This window comes from Rana temporaria, chromosome 4 (assembly GCF_905171775.1).
Source record: "Rana temporaria chromosome 4, aRanTem1.1, whole genome shotgun sequence".
Classification (NCBI taxonomy): domain Eukaryota; kingdom Metazoa; phylum Chordata; class Amphibia; order Anura; family Ranidae; genus Rana; species Rana temporaria.
This window is the reverse complement of record NC_053492.1, coordinates 100,322,577-100,344,361: the sequence shown is the minus strand read 5'-3', so window position 1 is coordinate 100,344,361 and position 21,785 is coordinate 100,322,577. Positions and strand designations below refer to the sequence as shown.

At 41.3% G+C, this 21,785-nt stretch overlaps 1 protein-coding gene across 2 annotated transcripts in view; it reads left to right on the top strand.

Moving 5' to 3' along the window:
• Positions 1 to 17,660, top strand: part of ACP1 (acid phosphatase 1) — a 32,865-nt gene extending 15,205 nt beyond the window's left edge. For both annotated transcript variants that reach the window (XM_040348679.1, XM_040348678.1), the window contains exons 5-6: positions 5,657 to 5,762; positions 17,464 to 17,660. In XM_040348679.1, the coding sequence (XP_040204613.1) occupies positions 5,657 to 5,762; positions 17,464 to 17,541 (184 nt within the window). In that variant the 3' untranslated portion in view covers positions 17,542 to 17,660. The remainder of the gene's footprint in view (positions 1 to 5,656; positions 5,763 to 17,463) is intronic.
• Positions 17,661 to 21,785: the final 4,125 nt, after the last annotated feature.

Here is a 21,785-nt window from a genome sequence, read left to right as displayed (position 1 = left end):
TGTGTTTCTTTTATGACTTACTACCTAGTAGAGGTTGTGTCAGGTAAGAACTTTAATTTGTCTGGTGTAATTTTGAAGAGTTGCTCTTACTGCAGAGTGCTCTGCTTATGTGTGAATGTGTGTAACCGACATACACATTACAGTAAGATCTGGTCTTGTATTAGAGGATAATGTGAAGGGGGGACTAAAAACTAAGAGGGTGTTTTGGAGGGGAAGGTGAGATGTTTAAGAGAAAGAGAGGAGAAGGAAGTACTAATGGTAAGTGGGGCCCGGTATACGACTGAGTACTTACATTTATTTATCTGCAGGTGTTTCTAAGAGTGTGAATGAGATTCAGATTGGTGAATATTACGTTTTCAGCAGAGTAGCAAGTTTGGGAGGTATTGGTGGAGCTTGGCAACAGATAGTTTACCCCCCTGTGTCCTAGGATAAGGGACTTGTGTGGGATGATGTCAGGGTCTGCACCGAGAAAATAAGCTAAATGTTTAGGTCCGATTTGAAAAAGGGAGGCCAGTTGTTTGCTGGTATTCCTTGGAGAGCTGAAAGTAGGTCCAACAGGCCCATATAGAGGAGAATTTGTGAGGGGAGTTTTGTGAGATTAAAAGGAGTTCTTCCATCTGAACTATTTTATTTATGCGTTTTTGTACCAGTCTGACAAAGAAGGGTTTGGTATGGTGTGTCTCTTGAGACATGATGATGAAGTAGAAATTGTGTGTGTGTTTGTGTTTTTGTTTTTTTGTGTTTTTTTTTTTTTTTATCCGTTCATGAACCATTTTCCAAAAGGATTGGATTAGTGGGCATTCCCACCAAATGTGTAGTAGATCGCCAGTTGCTTGTTGACATCTCCAGCATTGGTCTGAAATGGAGGGGTTGAGCCTGTGTAGAATAGAGGGGATGTGATACCAGCGGGATAAGATTTTATAATTGTTCTCTTGGATAGAGACATTAATGGAACCCATATGAACGTGGTGATATATATTTTTTTTCCCCCAGTTAGTGTTTGTTAGATTTATGTTAAAGCGGATGTGCCATGGGAAAAAAATATTAAAAGCCAGCAGCTACAAATACTGCAGCTGCTGACTTTTAATATCAGGACACTTACCTGTCCTGGAGTCCAGCGCCGATCGCAGCAGAGGACGAGCGATCGCTCGTCACTCTGCTGCTCCCCCTGCTATCCACGCTGAGGGAACCAGGAAGTGAAGCGCTGCGGCTTCACTGCCCGGTTCCCTACGGCGCATGCGCGAGTCGCGCCCGCCGTTTGGCTCCCGCTGTGTGCTGGGAGCCGAGTGTTCCCAGCACACAATGGGGGGGCGACGGGATGTGACGGAATGCCCGTCTTTTGCCCGTGAATGCCGGGCCGGAAGTGGGTGCAAATACCTGTCTTTAGACAGGTATCTGCACCCCCCTCCCCCCTGAAAGGTGTCAAATGTGACACCGGAGGGGGGGAGGGTTCCGATCAGCGGGACTCCACTTTAGGGTGGAGAACCGCTTTAAGATCTTGAGCCCAGGCTTTACAGGCTTTGCCATTGTTAGTCTGAGTGTTTTCCCATAGAATGTTGTGTAAAGTTGACATGACATTGGGGTGTGTGTGTGACTTAAACATTGTTTTTCGAAAGGGGTTAAGGCTTTGGACAGGTCATTTGTTTGTTGGATAGAGTTTACAGTTGTGATAAGTTTACATACCCTGGCAGAATTTGATCTCTTGGCCATTTTTTAGAGGATATGAATGATGACACAAAAACTTTTCTTTCACTCATAGTGTTTGAAGCCATTTATTATCAATCAACTGTGCTTACTCTCTTTTAAATCCTCAACAGAAATTCAAATTACCCTGATCAAAAGTTTATATACCCCAGTTCTTAATACTGTGTATTGCCCCCTTTAACATCAATGATTGCTTGAATTATTTTGTGATATTTGTGGATGAGGCTTGTGACGGTATTAGAATGATATCCCCGTCAAAGATTTCCTTCTTCCATAAGAACATCACCCAATATTCCATGAGGAGGAATATTCCTGAGATCGCCCATTAAGCCACACATGGGTCACGCTTACTGCTGGAACAAGACAGACTTTAATGGTTTCTTCTCAGCTTTATATACAGTACCAGGCATTAAAGCAACAATGAGATCTCCACCCCCCCCAATCACACACTAAGGCTAATTACTACTCTATTCTAGACAGGTCGGCACTGGCCTATAATTATCATGTCTAATCACTGCACATTCCTTAATTAATGGCATCAAACAAACCACCTTCACACACTGAGTTTCCTAGGCAGACGTTTCGTCTCCGCATGCCGCTTGACACCTATTCACACCTCTGAGCATCAATAGGTTTTAGACAGTGTTATCACACAATTAAAGGCCTTTCAAAAGCTAGCCTTATTTAACATATTAACAGTCTTCACAGAGAGATGAGTCACACATGAAATCACCTTTTCATCTAACACACAGCATTAAACTAGCAGGGAGAGAATTAGACTGAAGCATATTTGATATTTGCATAAAAGTCCGTCACAAGGCTCTTTATCTTCTCAGATGGTAAAGCTGCCCATTCCTCTTGGAAAAAAGCCTCCAGTTTCTGTAAATTCATGGGCTGTCTTCCATGAACTGCATGTCTGAGATCTCCCCAGAGTGGCTCAATGATATTGAGGTCAGTAGACTGAGATGGCCACTCCAGAATCTTCAATTTATTCTGCTGTAGCCAATGACAGGTCGACTTGGCCTTGTGTTTTGGATCATTGTCATGTTGGAATGTCCAAGTACTTCTCATGCGCAGCTTCCTGGCTGATGAAAGCAAATGTTCTTTCCAGTATTTTTTTGATAACACACTGCATTCATCTTGCCATCAATATTGACCAAATTTCCTGGCCCTTTGTAGCTCAAACATCCCCAAAACATCAGTGATCCACTGTGGCATTTGTAAGTAATGGCTTTCTTCTGGTGACTCAACCATGCAGCTCATCTTTCTTCAAGTGCCTCCTTATTTTGCATCTTGAAACAGCCACACTACATGTTTTCAGAGACTCCTGTATTTCATCTGAAGTTATTTGTGGGTTTTTCTTTGCATCCCAAACAGTTTTCCAGGCAGTTGTGGCTGAAATTTTAGTTGGTCTACCTGGCCTTGGTTTGGTTTCAACAGAACCGCTCATTTTCCACTTCTTGATTAGAGTTTGAACACTGCTGATTGGCATTCTCAATTCCTTGAATATCTTTTTACCGTATTTATCGGCATATACCATGCACTTTTTTTCCCCCATAAAATCAGGGGAAAATCGTGGGTGCGCGATATACGCGGATACCTCGGAGGGGGACTAGCGCCCGCCAGAAATCACTGAGCAGTCACCTCCTCTCGGCTCTCACTCGGCTGTCACGTCACACACGCACAGTCCCGCCTCCGCCATCAGCATTGGACCAGTGTTCTGTCTGTCGCAGGAGATCGTCTAATGCCGATGGCGGAGGCGGGACTGTGCATGTGTGACGTGACAGCCAAAACGGCTCTGTGATTTTTTTCGGCGGGCGCTCGCACCCCTCCTTCCCCTCTGAGGTATCTGTTACTTCTTTCTATTCCAGCCACTGAATGGTAATCATATTCTCGGACTTCTGTGCTGGATACTTTGTGCCCCCCAGGAAAAATTTTGCACCCCCCAACCCATTCTGCACATTTTTTTTTTTTTTTTTTTTTTTTTTTTTTTTAATCTTGCCTTATAATGCTAAACTTGTAGTTTTGCACCATCGGCAGTGGCAGGAGGAAGGAGTGACTGAAAGAAAAGATGTACAGGAGCGGTTTTTAGAGGCTGTGAACATTGCTGTTTGCTTATATAATACTGTATAGAGATTTGACAATGAACTGAGAACTTTGCTCTATACTGACTTTAAAGGTTTTTTTTTTTTTAAATCTTGCTTTATAATGCTTAACTTGTGGTTTATATCAATAGATTATACTGGTAACTTCTTATTTATTTATTTTGGTCATACACTGAGCCACTCATGATGATCATCACACACCCTTTCATGGCCACTGACCCTTAGATTGCTTCTTCAAAGTTGTTTATTTAAAAAATTATTTTTTTCCAGAAAATTCCCTCTTAAAATTGGGGTGCGCGTTATACGCCGGCGCGCGTTATACGCCGATAAATACGGTATATCCTTTCCCTGTTTTATACAGTTCAACTACCTTTTCCCACAGATCCTTTGACAATTCTTTTGCTTTATCATGACTCAGAATCCAGAAACTTCAGTGCAGCAGCACTGGATGAAAGATGCACTAGTCTTAGTCTTTTGACTAAAATGCTGTTTTAGTTGTAGTTTAGTCATCTTAATTGTTTTAGTCAAATAAAATGGTATTCATTTGGTCGACAAAATGTTTTAGTCAACGAAATTAACACTGGATGTTGCGCCGAGTAAATGAATACCCAACATGTAAAATTGCGCAAATTCGTGGAAGGGTGCCAAATTTTGATACTTAAAAATCTCAATAGAGTTGCACAGGAGGTCTAGGGTTAGAATTATTGCTCTCGCTCTAATGTTCGTGGCGATGCCTCACATGTGGTGTTTTAATTTCATTTCGATATGCTGGCACAACGTACGTATGTGTTTGCTTCTGGTGAGCTAGAGCACATGGGGGCGCATATATATATTTTGTCTCTAGGCTGAAAAGTCTAAAATCAAAGAAGGAAAAAAAAAACAATCTTGGCTTCCCAGCCAAGGCAACGGCAGTGTTTGCAACTGCCAAGGCCGAACGTGACATTATAAAGTCTGGCCTCCGAAGGTCATAGAGGTGACCGGGAACCATCTGGTCCTTGGTCAGCTCTATGGTAAACGGCCGCCACCGGCTGATTTCATTCTGCGGCTCACTGATTGCACGGGCGTTTGGAGCGTTTGAATCTGCTGTGGTTGTCAATCAAGCGGCCGCTATGATTGATTGATTGTTTTTACAGTGCAGGGAATCGCCGGCAGAAAAAGATATCTGTATGATGCTTGTAGCTGCAGGCATCATTCAGATATCGCACGCAGTCCAGGACGTCATATGAAGGGGTATATATTTGGATCTCTAGAGAAGCCATAAGGGGAAGAGGGAAACGAGACCTGGATTGTCTGAATGCATTGGAAGTGTCCTTCAGCATTATAGATGTTTGTGATGTGGGTCCTATTAAGAAGGTGAGGACACTCTGCACAATTGGTGGTGGAGCACGGGTGCTTGATAAGGAATAATAGAGATTGGATTGAAATGAAACAGAGACTGTTTCACTAAGAAGAAATAAGTCCACTGGGTTGTGGTTTTATTCTGACACACTAAATTAAGACTTTTATGTATATGCTATATTTTTATTCATGCTATATTAGGTTTTGTATGTTTTATATATACACAGGATCTCATTATTGGGATATATTTCATTTTTGATTGCATGGCACTTATTTGCTTTTATAGACTATATGAATCTGCCCTTCCTTTTCTAACGTTGGCTGTTACTGATATCGTATCATGGTATGTCAGATTGGTGAGGCTACATAAAAACATTACAGTTTTTGTTTATGATTTGCCCTCTCCCTTAATTTTTAGGGAAAATGGAGTTTAGCAGACTGTTTCATGTAATTGTTGTTTAACACCATTACAGACAGTTTTTCATATTTTGCTTCTGTTTTGTCTTTAGAGATCTGAAACGTAAATGTGATCAAGTACAGAACTGCAAAGCTAAAATTGAACTTCTTGGAAGCTATGATCCTCAGAAGCGGCTCATTATTGAAGATCCATATTATGTAAGTGTGTTAAACCCTTATGACAAAAATGTACAAAACCAAAATTGTTTTGTTTTACCGTTTTCCTGATACAAGGAGCACTGAAGCTTTGCTAAGGTCAAGAGTGTCTTTTTATATAGCCTTGTATAATTTATTATTGTTATTTTCAAATACTTAGACATGCTACAGTTTAAAGGGGTTGTAAAGACAAAAATATTTTCCTCTTAAATTAAAGTCTGACAGTAGCTGATAAAGTAAAAAGTAATGTTTTGCATTATAACTAGTTTGATACCTGTTGAAATCGAGCTGTTTTATTCACCTCCGTCACTCCTGAATCATTATTCTCACTGACTTCCTGGTTTGCGGTGTGCATTCATTCTTGCTACATTACGGCCTAATGGGAACTATAGTTCCTATTAGGCTTAGCCTCCATGCCTGTGAGGGATAAGAGAGCATCTTCATGCAGGGCTGTAGTCATAGGGAGGGGGTGAGCACATTCTGCTTTCCACCATGCAAAACGGCTCAGATGCTGGTGGAAAGCAAGAAGAGGAGTGACAGGAAATGGCATTTTCAAACCTGGATTACTGTATTTTGGAGGTCAAAAGGAAAAACGAGGTAAGTGGTATTTAAATGCTCTAGCTTACAGCAATCAATTGATCTAATAAAAAACGAACCTTTAGTGTTCCTTTAAGGTAGCGTAATAGTACATGTGTGAACTTCTTCAAATTACACTACGAAGGCTTGGCGAGAAGTATGCATAAATATGGTCACCAATGTTGGTCCCGTAGATCTTTTGTCACTATATGTACACCCCTGAAATTTCTGAATACATATTTAAAACTCAACTTATAAAGCAATAATTTTTTTCTTATTATTATTATTGGTGTAGGGTTAGAACCTTTTAAATTTTTTAAAGCGGTCTGTATTTCCACTGGTGTAATTTACCCTCCTAATGTCAAAATTTCAGGTTCCCAAGGCATTACATAAGAATATTGCAGTTAGCGTGAACACTTTTTGGCATTAAGTGTATGTACTATCACTGGCGCAGAACAACATGGCGCCGTGAGCAGTTAGGACGGCAGCAGCAGCAGCTCCATGCTCCCGCTGAGTGACTTGATAAAAGGATTTTGAAGCGAAACTTACCCCGATCTGCTGCTGGATTCCTGCCCTGTTACTGCCTGCTGGTCTGCTTGGTGTGCCTGGATGTTTGGCGGCGAGGAGTTCGGCTGAAGGGGGAGAGGTGCTTCGGGCACCATCCGTGCAAAGTGTCGGAGTTTGGCCGGGGAGGTCTACGGAGAGCGTGCGCCGCGCTAGGGGGTGTGTCCGTGCCTCTGGTGTGCGGTGGTCGGTATCCGGACCCCTGGATGTCCTCGGGTGTAGTGCCAGCTGATGAGGTGAGGTGATCGGCTATCGGGGGGAGTGACGGAGGAGGAGGAGGGAGCCGCTGGGAGTCCGCAAGCACCACACGAGGTCTCGGTGGGTGCCGCTCCAGACGCCGACGCTGGCCTCGACCTTGCCTCAGACGAGACACTGTGGGGGGTGAGGCACCCGGGGCCATAGAAAAGGGCCAGCTAGACCAAGTGAGTGAACTGTATCCAAGCCCCATCTGTCTCCACAAAAGTCCGTCCTTACTAGGTCTGTCCTGGAAAGTTGAAAGTGTGGGGGTGGTAAGGGGAATGAGACTGTCTTTTGGCTATGGCATTGAACTGATACTTTGTCCTACCTTGGTAAAGGGAAAAACGCTGGCTACAATTGCATAGAAAACTGATGTCCTGCTGTTATTTTGCCAAAGGAGAAATGCCGGTCATAACCACATAGAATTGTATTACTGGAGTGATATTTTACTATTATCCTGCCAAAAGAATAATGATGGATACAATCTCATAGAATTGTTATAACCGCATAAAGCCTATTTCACCTCTGTCACTCGGTTAAAGGAATAACGCTGGGTATAATCGCATAGAACTGCTTTACTGAAGGGGCATCTGGCTGTTCTCAGGTCGAAGGAAAATGCTGGCTATAACTACATAAAACTGCACTATTGAACTGATGTCTTGCGGTCTCCTGTTAAAGGAAAAATGCTGGGTATAATCGCATAAGAATAGTATTGGTGAACTGATATCCTGCTGTTACCTCGTTTCTTTGTTTTGTGGCTACAACGGCATAGAATTGCATTACTGAATCGATACCCTGCTGTTATTTTGCTAAGAGAAAACAAGCTGGGTATAATCACATAGAACTGCATTTCTGCATTTCTGAAGTGATATTCTGCTGTTATCCTATTAAAGGAAAAATGTTGGCTATAATCGCATAGAATTTTTACAACCGCATAAAGCTTCGATCATCTCTGTTACCTTACTAGAGGAAAAATGTTGGGTACAATCACATAAGACTGTATTATTGAAGTGAGATCTGGCAGTTATCCTGCTGAGGGAAAAGTGCTGGTTATAAACGCATAGAAACATATTCCTGAAGTTATATCTTGCTGTTACCTGGCGAAAGGAAAAAAGTTGGCTGAAATTGCATAGTTTCGTATTACTGAATGAGACTGCTATCGGGGTATTGCATTGCAGCCAGTACTCAGTTTTGAACTTATATCCTGCTTTTACCTTTTTAAAGGAAAAATGGTGGCTTTAATCACATAGAATTGCATCTGTAAACGGATATCTTGTTGTAGGGAAAAAAAAAAAAAAAAAAAAATGCTGGCTATAATCGCATAGAATCGTATTATTCAACTGATATCGTACTGCTACTTCATTACAGGAAAATGCAGGTCATGATTGTATAGAACTGTAGTACTGAAGGGATATCTGGCTGCCACCGCGCTAAAGGAAAAAGGTTGGCTTGAATTGCTACAATCGCATAAAGCTTTTTGACACCTCTGACACACACTCTGCCAGCTTACGTCGGTATCTGTCTCTGTCAGTCTCTGTCACACACCCTATCGCTGTGTGAGGGGTAGACAACCCATTAGTACACGTCTTTTATTAGGCCCTATACTTAGGGGTTGGATAAAAGGGTAAAGATGGTGCGAAAGGCCCCAAAAAACACACAGGGAGGGGGCCCAGGCCGCAGCACAATAAGGTCATATCTCGTGTCTGAAGGACTGGACCAGACACCGGAGAGCCCTAAAGGAGACGGGGAGAAGGGCATAGCGGGGACACCTACAAAGAGTAAAGGACATACTGAAGGTGAGGTCCTAGGGAAAAAGGAGAAAAATAAAGATAAAGATCAATCTACAGGAGTAAAAGACCAGAGTAAAGTCCCAAAGACCCCCGAGAGTGTAAAACAACCCAGTTTATTTTTTGATACCTCCCCTGAAGATACTCAAGCCCCACCAACTAAACAGGACATGATGGACATGACAGAAATGATATTACGTTTAGAAAGAACCATTAAGGGGGAAATGGGAGCAACTAGAAAAGATATACAGAGTGTGTTACAGAGAGTGGAAGGGATAGAGGAACAACTGGAGGAACAAAAAAATGCGATAACAGAATTGAGAGATAGAGCTGATATGGACTGGGTAGAAATAAGAAATATCCGATATAAACTAGAGGACCAAGAGAACCGCAGTAGAAGAAAAAATTTACGGATAAGAGGCCTCTCAGAAGAAGTTAAAGACAAAGAACTGGGGGAGGTGCTCCGAGGGATATTTAATACAGCCTTAAAAAGGGAGGAGACAGCCCCTATGCATTTCGAACGGGTCCACAGAATACAAAAATCATACAATACGCATAGGGACCTACCAAGGGATACTATTGTAAGATTTCTAGAATATAACCAAAAAGAATTGGTATCTCAAAGTACAAGGAACTCTGCTGCTATGGAATACAAAGGGGTTAAACTACTTGTGTTTTCGGATCTGTCCCAAGAGACATTAGTACGGAAAAGGGCATTGAAGCCATTAACCAGTTACCTGCAGACAAAGGACATTCCGTATAGATGGGGGTTCCCAGCCTGTCTGTCGGTTAAGAGCCAGGGGGTATCAGCGGTTATCCGCTTTCCTGAAGATATAAAAGAATTCTGTAACAGGCTGAATATCCAGCATATGCAGATAGAGAATTGGGAAAAGAGACCCCCGGCCTGGAGAAGATGGAGAGAACAGGACTGGAATAGGGCATAGACTATCAAGCCTAATTTTTTTTTTATGAGGGGGGCTCTCTCTGGGGGTGTGGGGAAGGGGGGGTGGGATGACTGAGGACAGAGAGGGCGGGTTTTTGGGTCTCCCGGTATCTGTGGGGACTAACTCCCGCATCTCTCCTCCTCATCTCCCATTCCCTTATTTCTTTCTGGTGTGTTAAAAGATCTCAGTAAGTGTAGCGCCCAGAGGAAGAATAAACGGAAGTCACTGGGGAAGGGGAAAAACATGGAGCTGCTGTGCCGTCCTTGGACCAGGGGCCGTCCCTTTTTTTTTATATAGGTGACGGGGCCTGGGAAATGGGGGGTCATAGTAGACATCCCGAGGAAAAGCTCACTTGGCAAGGGGCCTGGAGGGGCACAGACCAAGTGAGTTTTAGCATTGAAGTACAATGCGTTGGGGGTGGGTTGGGAGAGGGAGGGGGGTATATGTTGTGTATGTGGTCTCAAGATATTTTGATTAAGACTCTTTTTTTGAAGGCTATTAGTGTGATGTTGAGTAAGGAGTATGGCCTAGGTGTCTTATATATTGAGAAAGGGCGTGGAGTCTCTCATATCCTGTGGGGGAACAATAGGTGCTTCCTATTTGGAAAAAAGGGTGGAAAAAATAAAAGGGAGAAATATAATAAATGGCGGCATTAAAGATTGTCACGTACAATGTACGAGGGTTAAACAGCCCAAGTAAGCGGTATCAAATACTACAGGAGATGAAGAGACTCTCGGCCAAAATAGTGTTCCTTCAGGAAACCCACCTAAAAATAACATCAAAAACTAGATTAAACTCAAAGGATTTCCCCATTTGGATTCATAGCTATTCCCCGAATAAAAGGGCAAAGGGAGTCGCAATAGGGCTCGATAGAAACACAGGGTTCTCTCTAGAAGCCACAGAGGTTGATCCCGATGGAAGATACCTGTTTGTCAAGGGTACAATTATGAATAGGAGGTACACATTGGTAAATGTGTATTGTCCTAATGTAAGGCCAGCCGTCTATCTGAGAAAGATTTTAAATAAATTAGAAGGATTCAGAGAAGGTATGGTGATTCTGGCAGGCGACCTAAACTTTGTATTTGACCCCCTATTAGACACTCAACCGATCTCATTGAGATCGGAGGGGAAATATCTCAGAATGGTTAAACATAAATTATATCAGATGCAAATGGTGGACGCCTGGAGAATCTTCCATCCAAAAGATAAGGACTACACATATTTTTCAGGGGTCCATGGGTCTTATTCAAGAATAGACCATGTCCTCCTAGATCATCGGCTGCTTGAAGGACTGACAAGGATAGAAATAAAATCTATAACACTGTCAGATCATGCCCCAGTGGTACTATCCTTAGACGTAGGGGAGATCCCGGATGGGTGTCCAGTGTGGAGATTAGACGAGTCCCTAATAAATAACACCAAGACAGCCGATGATCTAGGTAGGGATATGAGTACATTCTTCAAAGAAAATGATATAGAAAACATCGATCCAGCCACGCTCTGGGAAACACACAAGGCATATGTGAGAGGGCGGTTGATAGCAGAGAAAGTCAAGAGGAGGAAGATTAGACAGGTACGGAAACAAACATTATTAGAAGAAATCCAGGTCCTCGAATGGAAGCATAAAAAAATACAGGCAGAGCAGGTTCTAAGGGCCCTAACTAGCAAGAGAGAAGAGCTCCGGGACCTCCTGGAGCAGGAAACGAAATGGATCTTTAATAATGTGAATAATAAATTCTATGCTCTAGGTAATAAACCAGGGAGTCTGCTAGCAAGGACCCTAAAACCAAGAAACACACTGAACTCTATTCTGAAAATAAAAGATAGAAACGGGGAAATGAGACACTCCACTAGTGAGATAACTAAAACATTTTGTGATTACTACCAAAACCTATATAATGTCAACAAGGGGCAAGGGGAAATAGAAATTCAGAATAGAAGGGAAAAAATTAAACAATACTTAGAAAAGGTGAAGACCCCAGGCCTAGCAGAGGAAGTAATAAGTGACTTAGAGAAAGAAATAACAAAAGAAGAAATAAGTCAAGTGATTAGGAGCATCAAAATGGGGAAAAGTCCCGGCCCCGATGGGTTTACGTCACTATATTATAAAAGGTTTGGGGAGATACTAGTGCCTTTTTTTCAGAAGTACATGAACTCAATAGGGGGGGGCTTGGCAATACGTAAGGAATCTCTGAACGCTCACATAACTTTGATAGGGAAGGAAGATAAGGACCCCTCCTTGTGTGCCAGCTATAGGCCGATATCTTTAATAAATGTGGACATAAAAATTTATTCTAAAATTCTTGCCGAGAGAATTAGGCCGCTCTTGACAGGCCTGATAGATAACGATCAAGCAGGGTTTGTACCCGGGAGAGAAACGAGAGAAAACATCTTAAGAGTAATATTTCTGTTGCAAAAAGCTAAAAAGAACAAAGAACCAGTAGTATTCCTGTCTCTAGACGCCGAAAAGGCATTTGACAGGCTAGAATGGGAATTTATGCTTGCAAACTTATCCCATATAGGATTTGGTCCAAGTATGCTGAGGTGGATAGGGGCTCTGTATTCGGATCCCTCGGCTAGGGTGAGGGTGAATGGCACCCTTTCTGATAGCTTTTCACTTTGTAATGGAACCCGGCAAGGTTGCCCGCTTTCGCCTATCCTATTCGTCCTGTCATTGGAGCCTTTATTGGAAACAATACGGAAGAATCAGGACATAGAAGGGATAAAACTAGAGAGAAGAGAGCACAAGATATCCGCCTTTGCGGATGACATGATGCTATTTGTATCTAACCCTAGGGAGACACTGCCTAAAATAATGGCGGAATATGAACAGTATGGGGAGATCTCGAATCTCAAAATTAATAGAGACAAAACGGAGATACTAAGTATATCATTAAGTCCAAAGGATCGTAGGGAATTGGAGGGGCTCTATCCATTTAAATGGAAGCAAAGGAGGGTGAAATATTTAGGTATATACTTGTCCTGCAAGGAAAAGTGCTTCTATGAAGACAATTATATACTACTACTGAATAAGGTAAAATCAGACTTAAAAGGATATAGGATAGATAGAGTATCATGGTGGGGAAGGGTGAATACTATAAAAATGATGATTTTGCCTAAAATTCTTTATATTTTTCAAACACTCCCGATAAAAATCCCAGAAATATATTTTAAAATCCTGGATAGGATAATAGGAGGTTTCATATGGAGGGGGAAAAAGCCGCGTATAGCAGTGGAGACTCTGATTAGATCTAAAGAGGAAGGAGGAATACAGCTGCCAGACTTCAGAAGGTACTATGAGGCGGCAGTACTGAGGAGGATTACAGATTGGGCGCAGGGGGAGGGGGGAAGTAAAAAAAAGTGGGTAGAAGTCGAAGAAAGTTTAAGTAAGAAAGAGCTGGGAAATATAATATGGGTACCGAGGCAATATAGAGGACTACCCCTGGACACTCCAGTAATAACAAAAGAAACTTTTAGAATATGGGATAAGGTCTATAAGAAAAATAAATTGCCCTATAATAGCCCGCTGTTGCCGCTTACAGGTACGGATTTCTTTCCTCCTGGCAAGGAGGGGGGATTATTCCGGAAGTGGGCAACTTCAGACACTCCAAGATTAAAGGATATAATAAAAGGAAATGAAGTGCGCCCGGTGGGGGAACTTCAAGAGAAATACGGACAGTACCCAGGAGATAGGTGGAGACACAGACAAGTCCAACATTTTGTCGGCACTTTGTCGAAGCCCCTGCGAACTACGAATGAACTAAATCAATGGGAAAAACTTATGACCCAAGAGGAACCTGGGAAAAGGGGAATATCAAGTCTCTACAAGATGTTGACAACCAAGATAGAGGTAGGAAAATTGAAAATGATAGAAAGCTGGGAAATAGAACTTAATCAAACTATATCCAATAAGAAGAAGAGGCAGGTGCTAGAATATGTGCAGGCCACAACGATGGATGCAAAAGTAAAAGAAACCAACTATAAGTTACTTACTAAATGGTACTATGTACCAACTAAACTGCACAGAATTAACAGTGAGGCGTCCCCCCTATGCTGGAGGGAGTGTGGGATGGAGGGAACTCATGCCCACATATGGTGGCAATGCCCCCTCATCCAGGTATATTGGCGGGAGATACTAGGTCTGATTAAAAAAATCAGTGGATATGAGATAAGATATGACCCATGGGAATGTTTGTTCCACACTACAAGTATGTCCAGGAAAAAATACAGAGGCTCCTTGGTCCCGTTCCTACTGAACGGAGCCAAGGCACTAATACCTAGGAACTGGAGGGAAAAAAGAGTACCCTCGATAGGGGAATGGCTCCGAGAAATTGATAAAATGCAAGTGATGGAGGAGTTATGGTCCTTTCAGGTAGAGTCTGGGCCAAGATATGAAAGGACTTGGAAGGGATGGAGGGATTTTAGGGCTAGGGGGAGGGAGGGGGGTGGTGGGGGGGGAGAGAGTGGAGGGGAATAGAGAGACCGTGGGGGGGAACCATTATGGGGCCCCCTCCTTCCTTCGCGTCTCGTTTTTTTTTTTTTTTTTTTTTTTTTTCCTCTGCCCTCCTACCTTTGACACTTAATGTGAATACACAATAAGGGAATCAACCCCTACACCCTTCACTATATTCTAGACGGACTTAGAGTCCTTCTGTTCTTTTTTGTGGTTTTTCCTCTGTTTTTTTTTCTTTCCTTCTTCTTTTTACAACTCTTTCTAGCTCTTTGTATATTTAAGTAAATACACAATAAGGGGAATTAGCCCCTAGATTTTTCACGATATTTTAGAGGGACGTAGTGTCTCTCTTCTTTTTATATAATTTTTTTTTTTTTTCCAACTTCTTTGTGGTTTTGTACACTTATGTAAATACACAATAAGGGGAATTACCCCGATACCTTTCACTATATTCTAGTAGGACTTAGTGTCCTTTTCTTTTTTTTTTTTTTTTGTTTTTTTTTTTTTTTAATTACAACTCCTGTCTGGTGTTGTACACTTGTGTAAATACACAATACTCACTACATTCTAGTAGGATGTAGTGTCTTTCTTTTTTGTTATTATACTTAAGTAAATACACAATTAGGGGAATTAACCCCTATTTTTTCCACTGTATTTTAGAGAGACTTAGAGTTATTCTTCTTCCTTCTTTTTTTTTTTTGCACACTCATGTAAACATACAATAAGGGGGTTAACCCCTATACCTCTCACTATATCCTAGTTGGATTCAGTGTGTTTTTTTTTTTTTTTTTTTTTTTTTTTTTTTTTTTATTCAACTTCTTTGTGGTTTTCTACACTTATGTAAATACACAATAAGGGGAATTACCCCGATACTTTTCACTATATTCTAGTAGGACGTGGTGTTTTTTTTTTTTTTTTTTTTTTTTTTTTTTTTTTTTTTTTCTTTTTGTCTTTTTTTCTCTCTCTCTCTCTCTCTCTCTCCATATCTCCCTCCTACCCTCTCTCTCTCTCGCTCTCATATCTCCCTTTTTTATTTTTTTTATATACGTCCTCCCCCCCTCCACTTACTGTAGGTATAGGTAGTGGGGTCCTATTCCTGGGTATCTCCCTTGAAGAGTGGAAATGGAGGGATAGGCACTGGGGCGGAAGGATGGAGAAATCCAGGAGTAGTACATAATATCGGTAGAAGAAGATAGAGCCTTTAATATATTTTCAATTTTCATTGGAAAGGGTACATTTGGAGACCATATATGTTAGTCTGTATATTGATTTTATGTTGTATTAATTGTACTGTTTTGTATAAAAAAAATGAATAAAAGATTTTGGAAAAAAAAAAAAAAAGTGTATGTACTATATACCCTAAAAATGAAATTATTTTTATTTATTTTTTCACTTTTGGGCTGTTAAAACCAAATGCTTTTGATTGTATATTTATCTGATTTGCCAGTTGCTAGTGTTATCGCCAAGTGTTGTCATCAGCTGTGCCCAGTCTACCTACAGTGCATCCAGAAAGTATTCACATTGCTTCACTTTTTCCACATTTAGTTATGTTACAGCCTTCTTCCAAAATGGATTAAATTCATTATTTTTCTCAAATTTCGAGAAGCAATACCTCGTAATGACAACATGAAAGAGGTTTGTTTGAAATCTTTGCAAATTTATTATAAATAAAAAATAAAAACGAAATAAATTACATGTACATAAGTATTCAGTCTTTGCCATGACACTCAAAATTTAGCTCAGGTACATCCTGTTTCCATTGATCATCCTTGACATGTTTCTACAACTTGGGAGTACACCTGCGGTAAATTCAGTTGATTGGATTTGATTTGGAAAGGCACACACTTCTCTGTATAAGGTCTCGCAGTTAACAGTGCATTTCAGAACAGAACACAAGTCCAAGGAATTGTCTGTAGACCTCTGAGACAGAATTCTATCGAGGCACAGACATTTCTGCAGCATTGAAGGTGCCAATGAGCACAGTAACCTAATTAATGAAAGAAATTTGGAACCACCAGGAGAGCATTTCTCTGTAGAGAGAGGAGACCCTTCCAGGAGAACAACCATCTCTGCAGCACCCCACCGGTCAGACCCATATGGTTGAGTGGCCAGACGGAAGCCACTCCTCCAGTAAAAGGGACATGACAGCCCGCCTCGAGTTTGCCAGAAGGCACCTGAAGGACTCTGACCATGAGAAACAAAATTCTTTGGTTTGATGAAACAAAAATTTAGCTCTTTGGCCTGAATGGCAAGCGCCATGTCTGGAGGAAACTAGGCACCACTCATCACCTGGCCAATACCATCCCTACAGTGAAGCGTCGTAGTGATGGTATCATGCTGTGCAGATGTTTTTCAGCGGCATGGACTGGTGGGACTAGTCGGGATCAAAGAGATTAATGCAGCAATGTACAGAGACATCCTTGATGAAAACCTGCTCCAGAGTGCTCTAGACCTCAGACTGGGGCGAAAGTTCATCTTCCAACAGGACAACGACCCTAAACGCACAGCCAAGATAACAAAGGAGTGGCTATGGGACAACTCTGTGAATGTCCTTGAGTGGCTGAGACTTAAACCCAATATTAACATCCCTGGAGAGATCAGAGATTGGCTGTGAAACGACACTCCCCATCCAACCTTGATGGAGCTTGAGAGGTCCTGCAAAGAGGAATGGGAGAAACTGCTCAAAAATAGGCATGCCAAGCTTGTAGCATAATACTCAAAAAGATTTAAGGGCTGCAATTGCTGCTAAAGGTGCTTCAACAAAGTATTGAGCAAAGGCTGTGAATACTTTATGTACATGAGAGATTAGTTATATATACTTTTTATGTTGTCAATATGGGGTATTGTTTGTAAAATTTTTAGGAAAATTATTTTAATCCGTTTTGGAATAAGGCAGTAACAAAAAGTGAAGCGCTGTGATTTAGTTTCCGGAAGCACTGTATCTAAACTATAACCCCACACACTACATCTATTGGATAGCTCAAGAAAACCTGCCACAAAATTTGCCACATGTATAGTTGACAAAACAGTTATAACTAACCTGAACCAAGCATTTGGGATACTTTTGTGTAATTCCATTTTGTTTTTGGTCTTTTTTTTTTTTTTTTTTGTATGTAATTCTCTTGATCTCTCTTTGTTTCCAGGGCAGCGATGAAGACTTTGAGACCGTCTACCAACAGTGCGTTAGATGCTGTAAATCATTTTTAGAGAAGTGCTCCTAGTACCAGTCATGATAGTTGAAGATGTCTCCATTCTGTTCTAATAGTACATTCATCTTTTAGACCACTTTAACACTGAGGCGCTTTTCAGGCACTCTTACACTAAAAACGGCGCCTAAAAAGCTCACGATAACCTACTTCCATTAAAATCAATGAATACTTTCACACTGGGGCAGTGTGCTGGCAAGGCTGAAAACAAAACAAAACAAAACTCCCCCCTCCATTGAAATGAATGGAAAGCTCTTCAAAAGCGCCTGCAAAGCCTTTTAAAAGAGCTCTGTTTTTTACTGGCAGTTTAGAAGCGCCTCAGTGTGAAAGTGGTCTTTGTCTTGTATTTTACCATATAGCAAGGCCAGATGTTTAAGCACTGTTTAAGTATTTCATGTCATACTTCTCAGTTTCGGCACTTAAGTATACTATACCGAATCCAAAACATGTTTAATACCAAATCACAAAATAAAGTCAATTTTAATTTACAAGATGCTTTGCCTGCATGTTGTGTGTTTAATTTGTATATTAAATCTAAACCCATTCTCATAAAGCTTTTATACATATTGGTGTAATTTCAGTCATTGTCAATATTTTTTTTCTTTAAAGATGTAAACCCTAACCGAATGATGTGTATCCTATACTATTTTCCTTTTTTGTAATTTAAAATTGTTTTCATCATATTTTCATATTCTTTATGCACTATAGTGTTGTAAATTCCCTGCGGCCCCTTTTGTAGTCACTTCCTTTCTGCATGCATGCACTGGAGTCAAGGGATCTCCAAACTACAGCCCTCCAGCTGCTGCGAAACTACACGTACCATGAAGCATTGTGATACTCTGACATTTACAGACTTGACTAGGCATGATGGGAATTGTAGTTCCTGAACAACTGGAGACCCCTGCACTATACCAATGGCTGCATGGCATTTCTCAGAACAAGTTTCCTTATCGTGACAGCAGTGGACCATGCCTGCGTTATGTGTGTAAAAATAGCCACTTGTGCTTCTTCAGATGCCTGTGACACGGTGAAAATGCAGAAGAATAATTCTGATAGATGAACTCTATAACTAGAATTGTCTGAACAAGGATCTTGCAGACAAGATTGCTAGGTATTATTTTAAATTAATAAAGAAAGCAAATAAAGTTCCGTGCTATGGACTAGATTAAATATTAATAGCTGCTGCCTCCATTAAAATCGGCCACCAGCAGGTAGATGGCCAACTGAATGAAAATATATATTGGGGGTAAGTGGAATTGGTGCTGCTAGTGTGCGGTATAATCTGGTGTGTCGCAGTATAGACCAAAAAACGTTAAATGAGTCCACAAAAAAAAAGTTAGCCCTGGTTCACATTGATGCTACATTGAAATCACGCCCACTTCACCTGAAGTAGCGCGGTTTCAGAGTAGCAAGGTCAGTGTGATTTCAGGTGCTACTTGATAAACATCTGTGCATGAAGCCACACAGATGTCTATTGAAGTCGCACCTGAAATCGGCAAAAGTAGTGCAGGAACTACTTTTGCAAATAGGTGTGGCGCAGTAAAATCTGTTGCACTGATTGGAACAGTGTAATTGCCTCCAGTAGGCTGTGACTTGCGATTTGATCTTTTAAAGTCGCATGACAAATCGCTCCAATGTGAACCTAGGCTAAAGTGCATTAAATCAATCAAAGTGCTATAATGTAGCAATCATGCATTAATATATTATGCATACTGTAAATTTTTTATAAAAATTCAAAAAAATCCAAAATGCATATCCAAATAAGTGATAAAGTGCATAAATTGATCAAATTGTTGTAATACACAGCCAAATATGCATTAGTGATGCTTCATGTGCATGAATTCAATGAAAAAAAAGTCCATCAGTTCATATCAAACATTTGGACATCATATCCGCAGAATGCAATAGGTGCTGCTAAAAAAAAAACGCAATCTCATTTGGGAAGTGGCTTAGTGTCAATGTCGTGCCCCCCCCCCTCATATGCTGTACTCACCAGATGGCAATCCCCCCCTAACGGGGGGGTCACAAGCCTCCACAGTACCAGTGGAGAAAGAAAGACCGCTGCTTCAGGTGAGTGCAATGAGCCATCAATGTCCTCCTCAGAAACCGTGGGTGCTGGCAATTCACAAGGCAAAAATCGAAGAAAGAAATGGATGGACAGCCTCACACCAAAATCAACCTTGGAAGGCAACCTTTATTGGTGCAATAGGATAAAAGCACTACAAGACACAGCACAGCAAGCAGTGGGATTAAAAACTGACGCGTTTCGCAAAGAGGTCTAGTGCTTAGTCTACACAGTGACTGTTAATGGAAATCCCCTCGATTTGCCTCCTGTCATGAAAAGATAATAATTTAACCCATAGCGTGATTCCGTATTAATGTTTATTTGTGCAACAAGTAAAACGCTTACAAGAATCCAGCCCTGTTACTACTATAAAGAAAAAATCTGCTAGACAGAGCTGTGCAAAGCTCAGAGCTGGATAGACAGAAATACAAATCCTTTGGCAGGTAAAACTGCTTTTGTGTTTCATATGTGTATTTTATAGTAGCTGTTCGCCTGGAGTTGTAAAGGAAAAACATTTTTTTTGCTGAAATGACTGTTTACAGGGTATAGAGACATAATCGTTAACTGATTCCTTTAGATACAAATCAATCATATAATGTACCTACAGTTTCAGTTTCGTTTTTGCATGCTGTTTCCTGTTCTGTGATGTACAGAGATTTAGAGCCAATACAGGGCAGTGATGGTTTGTAAAACTAAACTGATTGGTTTGTGAGGGGTTTTAGACACACAGTAATCACACCTCCTTGATTAGTGACCACAGAGAGAAAGCTCCCATGACTTTTTTCATCAGGAAACAGACAACCAGGAAGTGTTCAGAACCGAGAAGGATTACAGCAACATCAGAGCAAAAACGAACAATGAGGACATAAAACCAGGACTGCAGTAAGGTAAAGGAAGCTATTTAGCTAAAAACAAAAAATTTCCTTTAGTGACCCTTTAAGCTTTAAAGATGATACATCTTGGATAAACAAATTGTTCTAAGTACACAGTTAGCTTGGGGTATAATTTAATGATTTGCATGTTTCTACCCACTATTCTAAAATAAAGAATATATACACTTGTCTTCCTTGTACAGTACAGGCCACAGGCTAGACTCTGGGTTATAAGCTGCTACCTTCCACTTAATCAACACTGGAAAAGCTTATGGAGATGCCCGCTTAAGTGTACCCCTATATCCCTAACCCATTCCATGAGTCCTCAGGGTTTTTTTTTTTGGGCGAGTCTGTCATTGTAGTGAAGAATGCAGCTACTTTCTGTTTTTTTTTTTTTCTACTTCCAATATTCAAAAAGCCAGTGGCAAGTGTCAATTCAAAACTGAACAGTGTATTTTGGTGTATAGACCCTTTTAGGCTTCATGTACACTTGGCTGTCATTTACCGCGGCTGCGGGGAAATGTAAAACGTGGGGAAATAAAAAAAATGCGCTTTCCGGCGGTCAAAACATTCATATTTTGAATGCGATCCTTCTACGTTCGGGAGAGGTTTCACCTTACCACACCAGCTCCTAAACTCTGCTAAAGGCCTGTGTACCTTGAGGCCTCGTACACACGACAGAGATTCTCGGCAGAATTCACCGAGAAACTCGGTCAAAACCCGGATTCTGCCGAGAATCTCTGTCGTCTGTACAGTTTTGGCTCGATGGAGCCGCCGAGGAACTCGACGAGAAAATAGAGAACATGTTCTCTATTTTCTCGTTGTCCTCGTTCTTCTATGGGAGAAGCCGGCCCGCCGAGCTCCTCGGCGGCTTCATCCCAAAACTCGACGAGGAACTCGACGTGCCAAGCACGTCGAGTTCCTCTGTCGTGTGTACGGGGCCTGACAGTTTTTCGGAGCTGCTAGTGCACATGGAGCCTAACAGTAATACTGAAGGCAACCCTTTTTTTTTTTTTTTTGGTTTTAGATTGGAGGATTCGAACACTTTTTCGGGTTTTTATTCCTGCCGGTGTCCTTATTTGGGAGATTCTCCCTTTCTATTTATCCTGGCTATTGTCATCGAGAGTGAAAGTGAAGTAAAATACCACATTTTGAATGGTCACCAAAACAGAAATAAAGATCTCTTCCAATGGGGACACTAGTCCATTTTGGAATGGATTTCATATCACTTCTATTTCAATCTCCCGAGTGGGACACAGATGGAAAAATGCTGACGGGGTTAAAACTTCACTTGCACTTTCCAAAATGGGGGGGAAAAAAAT